This window comes from Pteronotus mesoamericanus, unplaced genomic scaffold, assembly GCF_021234165.1.
Source record: "Pteronotus mesoamericanus isolate MK-2021 breed Mesoamerican mustached bat unplaced genomic scaffold, CSHL_Meso_final contig_22, whole genome shotgun sequence".
In the NCBI taxonomy this organism is placed as follows: Eukaryota; Metazoa; Chordata; class Mammalia; order Chiroptera; family Mormoopidae; genus Pteronotus; species Pteronotus mesoamericanus.
In genome coordinates this window covers 786,993-801,447 of record NW_026555090.1, presented here as the reverse complement: position 1 = coordinate 801,447, position 14,455 = coordinate 786,993, and the positions used below count along the sequence as shown (strand labels likewise).

At 57.9% G+C, this 14,455-nt stretch overlaps 1 protein-coding gene across 3 annotated transcripts in view; it reads right to left on the bottom strand.

Moving 5' to 3' along the window:
- Window positions 1-14,455, bottom strand: part of MPRIP (myosin phosphatase Rho interacting protein) — a 150,342-nt gene that overhangs the window by 51,299 nt on the left and 84,588 nt on the right. For 2 of the 3 annotated variants that reach the window (XM_054571115.1, XM_054571114.1), the window contains exons 5-9: window positions 12,555-12,639; window positions 8,284-8,500; window positions 7,010-7,169; window positions 2,235-2,376; window positions 1,334-1,447 (exon numbers count right to left, since the gene is read on the bottom strand). In XM_054571115.1, coding sequence (XP_054427090.1) covers window positions 1,334-1,447; window positions 2,235-2,376; window positions 7,010-7,169; window positions 8,284-8,500; window positions 12,555-12,639 — 718 coding nt within the window. Of the gene's footprint in view, window positions 1-1,333; window positions 1,448-2,234; window positions 2,377-6,655; window positions 7,170-8,283; window positions 8,501-12,554; window positions 12,640-14,455 lie in introns of all 3 variants that reach the window. The other variant, XM_054571117.1, reaches the window with a different exon arrangement.

Below are 14,455 nucleotides of genomic sequence, written 5' to 3'. Positions count from 1 at the left end.
CCAGGGGCTCCGAGAAAGGCCCTTGCTCCGTTTGCCTGGGAGGCAGAGAAGAACAGCTCCGATGGAGAGTCACCGAGTGCAGTGTGTGAAGGGGAAGGTCTGCAGTGACAGCTAAAAGAATTCAGAAGTTCTTGCAGAAGCCACAGAGGACTGAGAGAGAAAAGAGCAGAAGACGAAGGAGCAGAGACCATGTCTGGTCTTCAGCGAGACATAGCAGCAACTCTGCCAAGACCCTAGGGCCACTTATCCGTACCAGGATGAATTTCAGTCTCCAGTTCCTCGAAGGAGCAAAACCAGGACAGCAGAGAAGAAAGCAGGGGGTGCAGGCCCCCCTGCAGGGCCTGAATGGGGTGCTATCCTTGCGGGTCCGTCCTGTACTTGTGCTGTTCACAAACCCACGAGGTCGCCTGCAGTCCACCTGGGCCCTGCTTGTGTTTTACAACTGGGTGCCTGTGAGGCTGGTGCCTCAGAGAGACATGGCTCATCCTTCCTGTCACCTGACATGCTCTCCACTTTTCTACAGCCATCTTGGCCAGAAATAGGCGGTGACATCTCTCTGTAGTCCAAGGACTGGGAGGGCGTTAGAGAGAGCAGATGTGTGGTGACAGGCCAATGAATGACCAGCAGTACCTGTCCTGGGAGTCTGCGCTCCACACCCTTGAGCAGAAGTCAGAACTCAAGGAAAAATCCTCCAGGTAAGAAACCTACTGTCCTTGCTCCACAGTCTCACATCAATCTTGTGGGTGGCTCCACACCTCAGTGGGGGAAGAGGCAGCACCATCCCTGGGCTCCTCAGGAGGCTAAGGACAGATGCAGAGAGGAGCCCCAGGTCACCAGGCAAGGAGCAGCTGTCTTTCATCCCTTGGGCCTCTGGCCTGTTGCTGCTGGTACGGGCGACGATGTCGCCTAGACTCCCTCTGACCGCTCCCCACCTGCACCCCGGCTGCTATAGCTCAAATGGCCTGGAGTGAGGGCCTCTTCTCTCTTAAGGGTGAAACCCCATGAACAGGACCAGTGCTACCGGCAAGAGAGGGCTCCTGCCACCAAACTGTTACGGAGACAAACACCCCACATAAGAACGGGGGTTCTGTGCTTTGGCCCTGACCCCTGGAGTCAGGTGTCTGTTGCCTTGGCCAGGTGGCCTCCACCAGGACCAGAGGGCCCAGGAAAGGGAAAGTAACAGAGCAGATGCTTCCCACACACAGACACGAGGGCCTGTGCATAGAGGGGACAGCCAGCACAGATGCACGGACAGAAGCAGACAGTGACCTCAGGTGACAGAAGCAGCAGCAGCAGCATCGCCAGGCCTTGGTGCTTGGGCGCCTGGGCTCACCGTCAGGGAGGACTCCATGGACCTCCTGTCCAGTGACTTGGCTCTTCGGTGTGGAGACAGGGGGGAGGCTGAGGCGTCCGGGAGAGGAGCTGTGGGGGCTTCACTGGGGAGGTCCTGTGGCAGAGAGTAGCCGCCAGTCAGTATCACACGTCAACCGGGGCAGGGAGCAAGGAGTCCGGCAGCCAGAGCTGTGGGAGGGTCAGAACTGTGGGGACCTTGCCCCTAAGTGACCGCTGTTTCTGCTGGGACAGAGGGCAGGAGCCTGCGCTTGGATCCCCCAGTGCCTCTGCTTCGCTTCCAGCACGGGTTCTGTGCGGCCCTGGATGTGGGAGCAGCCTCGTCACCGTCATTCTCCGGGTCCCGCCCCGCCCCCGGCTTCTTGCTTCCTGGGATCACAGAAGGAAGAGCCCTGAGTCATGTGGCTGCACGCAGGGCAGCAGGGCACCTCAGGAGCCAGAGAGAATCTGGGAGGAAGAGGAAGATGAGACCCAGCAAGGCCCCAAGAGGTGGGTCGAGGACTGGGCACGGAGCCTACCTCCGGGAGCAGAGAACGAGGGCTGCGGCTGCCGCCTGAAAGGAGGAAGAAAGCCGTGCAGCCTTGAGGCCGGGCCGCCTCAGAGAGGAAGAGAGGGGCTCTAGGGCCAAGCAGGATCTCAAGATTGTTAGAAAAGCTTTTAGCAGAGATGAAGGAAGTTCTGATAGGAAAATGCAGAAGATAGGCTTTTCTTTAAGAAGTTCGCGAATTAGAGGAGGAGATGAGACCCTCAAGCAAACAACTATGAAAGGAGGACGGGAAGCCCAGTGGAAGCGTGCCCAGGCGTGCGCTGGGGGCCACAGAGGAGGAGGGGGGCAACGTGCCCCATGCAGCCCGCCAAGGCACTGCCTGGGTCTCAGTGCTCACCCGCTTCCTGGGGAATGCCCTCTTCTCACTACGGCCCTGGCGAGTGTCGCTTGATGGTGAGGGTCCAGCTGACAAGTTGGTTTCCATGTGCTCTGCCTTCTCAATATCCAAGGCCTCAAATTTCTCAATTACCTGGGACCTCCTGCAAGAGAGGACAGGAGGCTGCTGGGGGCACACAGGGCTTGGTCTCAAGTTGCAGAGAGGCTCCTTCAGTCAGCACCCCCTCGGCTGGCCCGTCCCAGCCTTGCCTGGGCCTCCATTTCTGTGTATCGGCTGTGCACACAGCCCAGTAGGCCAGTTCACCTCCGGCACCTCTCTCTGAGCGCCCTCCCCCGCTGCAGAGGGTGGATCTGTGCAGGGGTGGGCAGCAGCTCATGGACAAGAGCTTTCCCCTGCCCTCTGCACCTCCACCTCAACACTGAAGGTCCCTGCATGGTCTGTCATGTAGACACGCTCAGCAATCACACAGCTTATCGGCGGGCACCCTCTCCTGAGCCACAGACATGATCAGAAGGCAACCACCACCTTGGAGGGGACAGCCCCATCCTCATTGAATTCCTAGCAGATCATGATGCAGCCCCCACCCCAGGGCGTCCAAAATTTAGCGAGAAAAAGGCCCATGAATTAACATTGTTTCTGCCAACAGTAATAAGAATCAAAAACCAAATTAAAACAAAACAAAGCAAGTTGATTTCATGTGAAAGGGCCGCGGCATCATCACGCCATCTATGGCTGGAGACGGAGCTGAGATGGGAGCGAAGCAGGCGGAGGAAGGGCGAGTAACGTCACACAGCGACACAGCAGGAGAAGGTGGAGAGGGGCAAGACCTGAAAGAAAATAAGGCTGGAAAATAAATAAACAGGAAAGGACCGCTTTTTAAAATCAAACAATGATAAATCAAAATTATCCAAAGAATTAAAGAAATAAAACCCGAGGTGATCAGTAAGAGGGGAGAACATCCTTGTCCCTGAGTCATGAGGAGTCTCCACCATAGGTGTGGGCAGGGAGGCCAGGTGGGGCTCACTGGGGGCCTGGATCTTGACCATAGACAGGTCACAGGACCAGAGGCCTGTCCTCCCACAGGGACAGCCAGGCAAGTGCTGCCCTGAAGGTGCCTCTCGGGGACCGTTTTGCATTCCGAACAAGTGGAGGAAAGCTGAGGGGAAGGGAGTGAAAGGCCTCAGCCCGGCCTCAAAACCTGAGACACCCCCGCCCCCACGCAATCCCAGGCCAGCTTTTTCTCAGGGAGGGCTGCCCCCAGAAATGGGTCTCTCCGTGTGTCTTTATCAGGGAAGGCTTAATACCAAGGCCAGAACTCTGGGGCCCCTGCACATCTGCTCCTCCCTGTGCGTCCACAACCAGAGCGGGGGCCCCAGGGCACTGGGCTTCTGCAGCCTGCTCTAGGAACGGCACCTGGCGCACCTGCCCCCAGGCCAGCCTGCCGGAACCAGCCGTGCAGGGCGGCTGGGGGAGGACAGCAGGGGAGGGCAAGCGTCTGAGCCCAGGAAGCTAAGGCAGAGGCAGGAGTTCCGGGGCCACAGGAAGCTCTTGTAAGTGCTCAGCCTGGTGGGGTGGGTGATGCTCCCCCATGCCCAACCCTCCCAGTGATGTTCAGAAGAGATCCCAGGCCCGCCCCTTGGTGAACCACAGCCCCTATGAGGCCGGGCCTGGAGTGCCCCGAGAAGGCCACGAGGAACAGCGCCTGGCCGAGTCACAGGCGGATGGCATGCTGCGAAACTGCCACGGCCGCACAGGAGAGTCAGAGGAAAGCACAGGAAAGCGGCACTTGCTACAGCCTTTCCGTGTGGATGGCCTCTGGGGAAGTCAGCCCGTTTGCTTTGCACGATGGTTCCCTTGAAGGGCTACATGCGTGACCACACAGGCCTCCCTGAGCCCGCTGGCGGCAGGGAAGGAGGCACTGCACTTCTGCTAGCCAACCCCTCCAGGCACCCAGCGAAGGTGTGGGCAGGACCCCGTGGGAGCTGGCCCTGGTATCAGCCCACAAGGGCCATGGCCTCCCCATGCTCACTCAGCAACAACTTGCCAACCAAGAGATGTTCTGAAGGCTCTGGGGCAAGTCTGAAGCGAGAGCTGACCAGCCCACACAGGAGTGTTCGGGGTCATGGCTTTTTGGGAAACTAACTCATCACCCTGCAGCCTGGCCACTGGGCAGGCCAGCCTGGCTCAGCTGCCACTCTGGGTAGCTGTGGCCAACAACCTGCTAGCACGGGGTTCTGCTCTCCTCAGTCAGGGGACAGGAATCCAATCAAGGACAGGTCAGCTACGTGGGACCCGAGAGCAGACCTCGGGGAGTGACAGCAGCCAGCCAGACGTGATCAAGGTCAGCAAGAAAGTGACGTTACAGTGTTAGGAAGCAGAGCCAGTTGGGTCCCAGGGGGCCAACACCATACAGAAACCCATGGTGGCAAAGAGCGTGCAGAAAGCAAAGCCCCAGAGATGCTGTCAACCCCAGGCCATGAAACGAGAGTGAGTCCAAAGCCGAGCAGCCGTGCTGAATGTTAATTCTCTGGTCTGCCACTACACCAGGGCACAGCTGCCCACACAGGAGTGTTCCAACACACAGCCTGCCCGCAGGCCCTCACAAAGCCTCTCCAACCTGGTCGCTGGCCTCCTAAATCTCTGGCAAGCTCTTTTTCTTATACATTTCCTTCATCTCTGAAAGGACAGCCCCGGCCTAGTCATTTCATGGGAGCAGGGCGTTTCCAGTTAAGGGTCCAGGTGGATGTGTATCCCAGCGCCACTGCTCCAGGCTGTTCCCATCAGGAGCCGCCCTGCTTCTGAGCCCCTGTCTCTGTATCTACACACTGAGGGTGCTGAGATAGGTGCCTCATGGGGTAGCTAATAAAATGGGAAGTCACCCAACTGCTTGGTGGGGTACCTCCCAGGCAACAGCTTCCCTCTCCCTGTCTCTCAGAATTAGGAACATTCTGTTTTCTTCCTTTTTTAAGACCAATGACTCTGGGCGCCTTGTCTTTATCCTGGAAGTTAGCCCACAGGTCCACAGGTCCTTTCTACCTGGGACATGTGGGAGAGCAGGCAGGTGTTAAGAAGAGAGCACAAGAGAAAGGCGCCCTATTCCTGGTCGGACCCCCGAGGGGAGCCCAATGCTACCCTGGCCTGTCCCCTAGCATGCCTCAACTCTGAGCTTTACTTGGGCTTCTGGGAAGCGGGAGGACACTCTGTGCACACTTCTGGAATTTAGGCCTGAACCGTTTTTGAAAGTAAACTTCTTTGGGAACCTAATGAAAACTATGGATTTTTGCCCCCCTCCCCCCGAAAAAATTGTACATAAAAATTTTCCAGTGGCTTTGAGGGGCCATGAGCTTCCAGAAGCCTACCGATTATCTGGGTGAGAACCTCACTGCCAGGCAAATGAAGAGAGACAACGGCTCCATTACAGATTCAGGGTAGAAGCTCTTGCGGGAGGGGCACTCGGGCACTCCAGTCCAGATGTTGGCTGGGAGGCCTCAGGGATGGAACCACACTGTCTGGGAAGCACAGGGCCAGTGGGACAAGGGAAGGGCAGACAGAGTCCTCCTCAGACCAGAGAGCCAAGTTCCATACCTCTGTCCCTGGCCCTTGTCCTTGTCCCACCATCCAAGCCCCTTCTCTCCCCAAGAAACTGGCTCTGCCGAGTCTCCCCACTTTCACATCTTGGCCAAGCCTGGATAGGGAGTGATGCTGCCAGGGACCCAGTGGCCTCCCTGGCTGCTCCGTGCCTTCCTGAGGGAGCACGTGCTCAAGGGGAGAACTAGGCTGCCGCCCCACCTCCCTGGGCATGGCCTCCTTCTCTGCATCTCCTGCCACACTCTTCACCTGCGCCTGGCACTGGTAATGGCAATGAGAGCTCCTGCTACCACCTGCATCTCTGGGGTCGTCCTGGCTCCATTGCCTCCTCAAAGAACAGAACTGGGCCAAGAAGAAACAGATCCAGCCCCACAAGGGCCAGGTGGCTGACAACCTGCCCAGAGGCTCTGAAGGTCCCAGTGCTCAGAAGCACTCACAGGAAGCAGTTGCCCTGGCCTAAGCCTCTGGGTACTCAGAGATCCTGCGTTCTGACCACCAGGAGCTGAATTCTGGGACCAGAGTCTAGGGTCAGGAGGGAAAGTTCCCCCACATACTCTGAACAGAAAGGGAGAACAGGTGGGCTCCCCAAGGAAGGCTTAGGAAACGTGTGTGTGTACGTGGAAGGGGAAGAGGAAGGGAGAAGGAATGTGTAAGAAGGGTGTGAGAGGAAGGGCACGTAACCAGATCCATGAGTGTGTGACTGTGTCTGAGTGCAGGTACAGGAGGAAATGGGGAGCGCGTGGGGGAGACAGTGTTTAAGGGTGGGGGGGAGTCTGCGGGCCTGTGTGTGCGCACGTGTGCACATGCATTCGGCCCTTGAATCCCCTCCTTACCTCCGCTCGTTGCCAAACAGACGGGCCACCTCTTCCCTGCCAGGGCTCCGGGCCCGAGTGCTACGCTCCAGCCGCCTTCTCTCCACCTGGAAGGCTTCTCGGTGGCTGATCCTGATGGCCTTAGGGACGTCGGCCAGGGTGGCATACTGCCTGCTGGCTTTAAAGGCAAAGGTGCACCCCAGTCTCTCTGCTCCCCGCCCCCCAGTGCTGCCGGAGTCCATGTGAGCAGGGGGCCGGCTGGCCACATCCAGAGAGCTGAGGTAGCTGCTGCAGACCATTCGACAGGGGGGTCGAGGACCTGGGGGAGGAAGGGGATGACCAAGCTCCTGGGAGGGCGGTCCGGGGCCACCATACCTGTTGTTGGGGGTGCTGGGGCTAGGAGGGGAGACCGGCTGGGGCAGCTGCTGCTCCTCGGCCTTCAAGTCCTGCTTGGTCTTCTCCAGGGAGAAGTAGCCACTCTCCACCCGGACTTTGCGGCCACAGTCCATGCGGTCACTGCTCATGGTGCTCTCCTCTGGGGGGGTGGGAAGGGGGCAGGAGACACACTCAGCCTGCTGCCATCTTGGGTGTCTGAGGATGTTTTCAAAAGCCCACACAGATCCAAACAGGGGCCTTATTTCTACCCTCATCCCCCAAGGCCACTGTGGTCGCCCCAAGGCAGGCAGGGGATGGGAGTGCATCCCCTTCCCGCCGTGCCTGTCCGCTTCTCCCCCAGCTTGGCTGCCTCCCGGCCGGACTGCCAGGGAGGCCCTACACTCCCAGTCTGTGGGCTTGAGTGGAAGTGCAAGCTCCCTGCTCCTCACAAAAAGATGTCCTACCAACAACTACTTCTTACCAAATATCAAGGAGGAACTAACTTCTAGTAAATTTTGGGGAGGGAAGGGGTGGAGGACATTTACAGAAACCAGAGGCATGAATGAATTGTAGACACAGATGGGTGTGTGCTACCAAATGAGGACTGAGGCCACCTATGGCCAGAGCAAGCGCAAAACACCTTTTGTCCTGAATGAGCTGGGCCAGTCCCAATTGTCCACTTGTCTTTAATGATGTGGACAACGTATGAACAGGAAAAGCCACCTGTGTATTGCAGAGCCCTCGATGGCTTGGACAAGGGAGAGAGGCAGAGGTGGCTGCCTGCTTCTGCTCAGGCAGCTCCCAAGTGCTTGGTGAAGCACAGCAGTGCCACCTGTTCCCTCCCCAGCACCCTCTTCCCCTACCTCACCCAGGGCCTGGCAGAATGGGGCGGCAGAGGGAGGGAGGAGACAACCCCAGCTGCTGCTGCTCTCAGGACACAGTGGGCTCTCCTGGGGTTTGCTTGCCCATGAAGACACAGCAGCCACAGCTGACAGGAATCAGGGGCCTCCTCTCATACGGACCTCGTTACAGAGCATTCTGACTCTCACCGCGCCTGCCTGGGCTAACGGAGCAGGGGCTGCCTTCCTTCACGGAGGCACTCAAGAGCTAGAGGGGCAAAGTCAAGGCTGGAGCCCAGGGATCCCAGCCCCCGACCAGGCCAGGCCCTGCCCAGGGCTGATGGATACAGCCGGTGAGAGAGCCTGAGGCGGGAGCCCACAGGGGAGCTGTGCAGTCCCCGAATGGCCCCTGGGGCCAACCTGGCCACGGCTTACCATCTTTGCCCTCCAGCCCAGGTTCCCTCAGGGCGCTGCTTGCAGGAGGCTGGCTCTGGCTGGGACTCTGAGCTGGACTCAGGCTGCTCCCATCTGGCTGGTCCTTGGCCCTCATTTCCTCCTGCCAGAGGGTAGACTTGGTGGTGGGGACTTTCTCGGCACTGGGAATGCTGCTGCTGCTGGTGGTGGTAACAGCCATCTTGGCTGGCCCGGGCTCCTGGGGGAGAAAGCGGTGTCTGTTTAGGCAGAAGAGCACATAGCCCGAGCTGGTGCACAGGTCTCGGGAGCCTGGGTGTGCGGCTATTGGGGGACATCAAGATCAACTACATAATGCTGGGGTCCAGAGCTCCCAGGAGGGAAGGCTCAGAAAACAGAGATGTCTTAGTCAGGGTGGAAGCTCCTTCTGGATGGCAGCGTGGCCCTTTCTCCTCTTCAGCCCCAGCAGGCAGCCCCAAAGTGCTTGGTCCCATGGGCCTCAGGCCAGGCTTGGCAAACATGTGCAGCAAAGGCTTCGAACTTCTGCGCGTAGCCTCAACACCAAATGCATGCAAGTCCTCCCTGCCCACAAACCAGACAGAGCCCAGAGCAGCAGACCAGGCATTAGAGCGAAGACCACAAGTGGCCAGTTCAGAGCCTGCTGTTCCTAGACTTCCAGGCGCTTAGGATATGGGTAAAGGCAGCTGAGACAGGGAGAAGAAAGCACACCCCATGAGATGGGTCCAACGGGGTGAACGAAAAGCGTGTGTTCACACGGCATCCACATCGGGGCCGGCCTTTGGCCTCACCTACCCTCTTATTTTTGGTCCTAGGGCGCTAAAATGAAACACCTGGGATACTGTGTAAAGGGAAGAGGCATCAGATGCAAACCAAACATATCACTCAAATCTGCTCTCATCCCCTCCCACCCAAACAAGCTCAACGGGGCTCTGCAGCCCGGGTGGGAACAGGTTCAATCCCATCTCTCCAGGCCGGATGTGGTGCTGCTCCACAGGAGACGTGTCTGTGCAGGAGGCACTTAGAGCTGGGAAATCCAATTCCAGAGTGCACAGAGAATCTTCAGTCAACACTGCAAACTAGAACCCAGGCACGGGGCCGGGGGCGCGACCACCAGCTCCCCTGCAGCGCCAGCTCACACCCTGGCACAAGCCCCTGGCCTGGCTCAAGGTCCTGGGTGCCTGCTGCCGAGGGGGTTAGATGTCTTTGGGGCCTCTCAAAAGTGACGTACATCTTAACTGTCTTCCCCAAAACAAGACGGATAATGTATGCCCACCCTCTTACTCCCATCCTGGTGCCCAAGTCTTTCATTCTTAGAAACCTACTTTAACCCCTCTGGGAGCGGGGGCTCTTTTGAGGGTTACAGGCTGCATGTGTGCGCATGCAGGCCCAGTATAACCCCCAGCAGGTTATCTATTAACAGCTGCTGGCGTCAGCTATGCCGGGCTCTGGCTCGCCAACTGCCTGCGTCCAGTCCACACCAATCCACTTCACCGGGGAGAGAGAGAAAGCCCGCCCAGCCAGTAAGGGAAGAAGTGAGACCTTGGGCATTTCCCAGTCCCGGGCACTGTAGGAACAGGAGAAAGGCCCAGGATGGGGTGTGGAGGTTTGCCTTTGATGGGCATCCAAAGAAGACCCATCAAGAAACCCAGGTACCATGTGTCCTAATGTTGAGAAGATGGGCTCTTTGCCGGGTCAAAGCTTTCCTTAGCTTTGCAAGGATCCCAGACTTTGCAGGACAGATAAAACCAGAATGGGTCTTCCCACAGACTCAGGACACACACAACTTCCCACTGCATCAACACCACCCACAGACCCAACTCCCACGCTAGAGATCCCCTGGAGCTTCGAACCCCTCCAAAGAAGTCCACTTCTTTGTTTTAGAAACAGCGATGGTTTCTAAGTTTCCTGAGGGATCCAACAGAACTGCCGACCTAAGGGACCCGCCCCAGGGCTGCCTGTCCCTCCAGTCAGCATACTGCCCTCACTCTGTGCCGTGTCCCCTCAACAACCCGGGGCCCTCTGCTCAAAAGCCAGGTGCCAGAGGCTGGGCCAACTCTAATGGGTTCAGGGTGGGGCTGGATTCCTCCTGCAGAGCTGGGCGTGGGCGATGTAAAGCCCACTCTTGGTGAATTGATCCCTTCTGTGGAGGGGATGCTAGGCCAGGGCAGGCAGAGGTTGCCAAAAAGGGCCAAAGAGTAAGGAGCAGGCAGCTGTGCCCATGAGGGACACGGCCCTGGCCCAGCAGCAGAGCAGTGCTTCCAACTCCCCAGTGGTTTGATCTGAAACTACCCCAGGCCATGGAAAAAGAGGCCAGGTGTGTGGTCCTGGGTTTCCAGAGGGGTCCCTAAGTCTTTAGGCTTCTCCCACACTCCCATGTGGGACACCAGAACACCTTCAGCTCCAGGTTGTGGAGGGTAAACCTGCCCAGAGATCCCTCAACTCTCCTCTGGAGAGGCCCACGTCACCCCATGGGACTGCATTTACAGGTGCATGGCCCCTGATAAAAGTTCAGCCTCCAGAAACTAGTGGCCTCAAATAGGGTGCTCTGGAAAGCAAGGGGCAGAAGAAACCCCAGGAGGGGCTTAGTGGAGGAGGCTGGGACCTCAGGAGCCCCAGGCTCTACCAGATGCTCAGGGAAGGGGAAACTTCCCCACTCTTTGATCACGTGGCTCTTGCTACTACCTGAAAAGGTGAAACTTGGCAGCATTTGGGGGGAGGGGACAGCTAGGAAGCAGGAACACAGCCAAATTCCCTAGGCTGGCTTAGTGTGTCTTCTGCACACGTAGGTGCCCTGCTTGGAGACAGGAGCTCTGCTCCAGCACAGTTCCAAGGCATTGCTTTGGAAATGCCACGGAACCGTAAGCACTTATTCTGCTTGGGATTTTATTCTCTGAAACCAGACAGCTTTGAGGAATTTGTGTGTGTCTCTGCTGCTCCCCAGCAGGAAGCCCCGCTTTCAGCCTCCAGGAACTACTCTGACTGCATCCAGCCAACTCCTTGCCAGGGGCACCACCTTGCAGGGCATACTGGCCTGGGGCTCTCTGAGGAGGGTAATGGAGGGCAGGCCCAGGGCTGTGCTCTGTCAGCAGGAAGCCAGGGCAGGCATGTTCAGGGGAACCTGCAGGGTGTATGTAGGAGGTTATGGTGGAGAAAGGGACCCGGACCAGCACGCACCTCCTGGTTCTGCCCAGGCTGACCTCTGTCACTCGGTGAAGCAGAGAGCAGCCATGGTTCTGCCACGGCTGGCTCTCTGCCAGGCTCTGGGCCTTGCAAGATGCCAAGGGACCCCAATCTCCATCCTGCCCACGCTCAGGGCCACTGTAAGGCTTGATGAGGCAAGGCAAGAGCAGTTGGCAACATCGAGTTGGGAGCAGAGAGGAAAAGAATAGCATTTACTGAGTACCCAAAATGGGCCCAGTGCTTCCTTTCATTCTCACAGTAAGAGTCTCACCAGATTTCTACAGGCCTGTTTTGTAAAAATCAGTTTATTCAAGCTCCAAGAGGTTAATCTGCTACATCAGGGCCTAGGAGTGTGAGGTCACTGGCAGAACCTCCTCTGGTGCCCTGAACCCCCAAAGATGGCACGAAAAGGAAGGAAGAAGAAAGTGGCCTCTGGGGAATGACCTGAACTGGTGGGGCCAGCCCCTCCACCTCTATCACTCTAGTCACATGAAAGTCGGGGCAGGGGCACAACAGTCAAGGCTGGTGCCAGTTCTTTCCATTTATGGTCAAAGCCAGAACAGGAGTAGGGTCCCCCGAGAGCCCCTCACTTGGCCAGGACACTCTAGGACCTCCCGGCTCAGCCCCCTTCCCAGCCTGCTGCTTCCAGGGCCGTCCGTGTGTGGAATGTGGAGCTGAGTGGCGGCACACGAGGGGCCTGTGTGTGGCACGCGGGCCCTCCTAGCGCTCTCTCCGCGCCCCAGCAGCAGGCAGGACAGAGGGGGCAAGGGGCACATGCTGTGCGACTGCTCCTCGGCACCTGCCTCCTGGCAGGGACTTCCGAGGGAAGTCCCCGAGCCCACGAGGAGAACATCTGGCCTGTCCCTGCAGTGGGATCCTCCCTGTGGCTCAGAGAGAAGCATGCAGATCGCAGCCCACAAACTGTCCGGAGGAAAAGGCGGGGCAGGCTGGCCGACGGCCGCCACGGGCCCCGACCTCACCCCTCCTCCACCCCGTTTTCGGCTGAGCCACGCAGACTGATTCTAACCTCCCGGAGCGCTCTCACTTCTCCCCAGCTTCTCCATGAGGAAGCCACCTGGCAAACCCACGCCTACCTGTGGAGTGGGAGGCTCCACTTTCCGCTTCTTCTTCTGGTTCTGCTTGTTGGTCCTGGGATAGATCATGAGCATCTCTAACCATCTGGGGAGAAAAGAGAAGACAGCAGGTCAGACCTCTGCTCTTAGGGATTAGGACCCTGCCTTGCTGAGCGGTCCAAGCGCTTGCTGAGTGGGTCCATGCTTCACCCAGTGGCCAGGCATCTGAGCACCCAAAAAGGGCCGCACAGCAGCCCAGGTTAAAGCCTGCCACTGCCAGGACAGGCACAGCCTGTGCCGAGCCTGGGCTCGGACGTGGACCCTGCAGTGACCACCGTGCAGGTGGCCGGGTCCTGCCACTGGTCCAGAGACGACGTGAGTTCCACCCAGGTGGAGAGGCAGGGCCGACCACGGGCCTCAGAGTGCAGGGCATGTCACTGTTGCCATCCCTGTCCCTATCTGCAGGGTTTAGACTCAACTCTGTAACTGCCCCCCAGAATGGATTTGGTTAGCACACAGTTGGGCTGCGACTGGGAGCCATTTAGGGCTCTCGAAGCAGGAAACAAGGAGACTTGCAACCAAAGTTCCCCACGGCAGACCACTTCGGGGTGGAGCAAGCCGCTGACTTCCTCCCAGACCCATTCACTTACCTCTGGGCCCTACCTATATGAGGTGGGACCCCAAAACTCCCGGAATTATCTTCCGGAGGGTGTGCCCCTTGTAGGAAAGACCTCCCCTGCTGGGTGAGTGTTCTAGGAACCCATCTGTATCAGTGCACCAGCTGGCGTTGGTGTGAGAGGCTACAGTCAGCTTCAGTGAATTTTTTTTGAAGATGCTTTCAACTCATTTGCCCATTTCGTGATGGGTGATGTACTAGTGCACCGGCCCCACACTGCGCTGAGTGTTCAGCAGAAGACCAGAAACGGCATGACCCCCGTACCCCACCCTCCCTATTCGCCCAATTTCTCCCCAAGACACTTTCGTTGTTTCCTCTGGTGAAAAAAAAGGCCTCGAAAGAAAATGTTTCGCCAATGTGAAAGAGGTGAAACAAAAAAACGGCAGAAGCACTAAAAGGCATCAGAATCGAAGAGTTCAAAAACTGTTTTGAGCAGCAAAAAAATGTCTTGATTAGGTGTATTGCATCACATGGAGGAGTACTTTGAAGGTGGTTGAAGTTTAAACAGGTAAGAATACGTAATTTTTAATACGTTTCCTTTTACCTCGGCTGTGTTGAAGCCTGTCAGAGCTGCCCACGGACACTGCCCAGGGACCCACATGCTGAACGGTCCCCTCCAGACCAGCATGAGGAAAGGCAGCAGGGGGCGCAGGGAGAGCAGAGGGCTTTGATCTGGATCTGCTGCCCTGTAACCGCAGCCCTGCACGTCTCCCAGCCCGAGCTCCAGTCGCCGTCTCTGGAACCAGGGCCTTCAGGAGACCATGGCTTGCCTATTGGAGGCTTGTAACACCTGGGTTGGAGGGAGGGGGCTAGGAGGAGGGGAGGTCGGGAGAGGGCCTGGTGGGGCAGAACGGCCCAGGCTCTCTCCAGAGGGGATGGTACCGCAGGAAACCTTGGTCCGCTTCTTCCCAGAACCCTAGGTTCCGTGTTAGGTCTACAGCCAGCCTGTGACCAGGGCTGAGTTGTGGGGGCTGAGCTGTAATGTGAGGCAGAGTCTGACCTGGCAGCACCCTGGAAGGAAGCTAGTGTGACCACTGGCACCTCAGGCTCGGACAAGGGGGAGCGCTGGTATTGTTAGCACTCCGAGGCACTTCTTTAATTTGGGGTGGAAGGAGGCCTGGCCAATGGCCTTCTGGGACAGCCTCAGGAGGGAGTCCCAGTTGTTGAGCTGACAGCTGGTGGCAGGGAAAGTGGGTTTGGGCGTGGGGAATCACAGGGTCTGAGCTGAGGAGCTACCCTCGGCCCA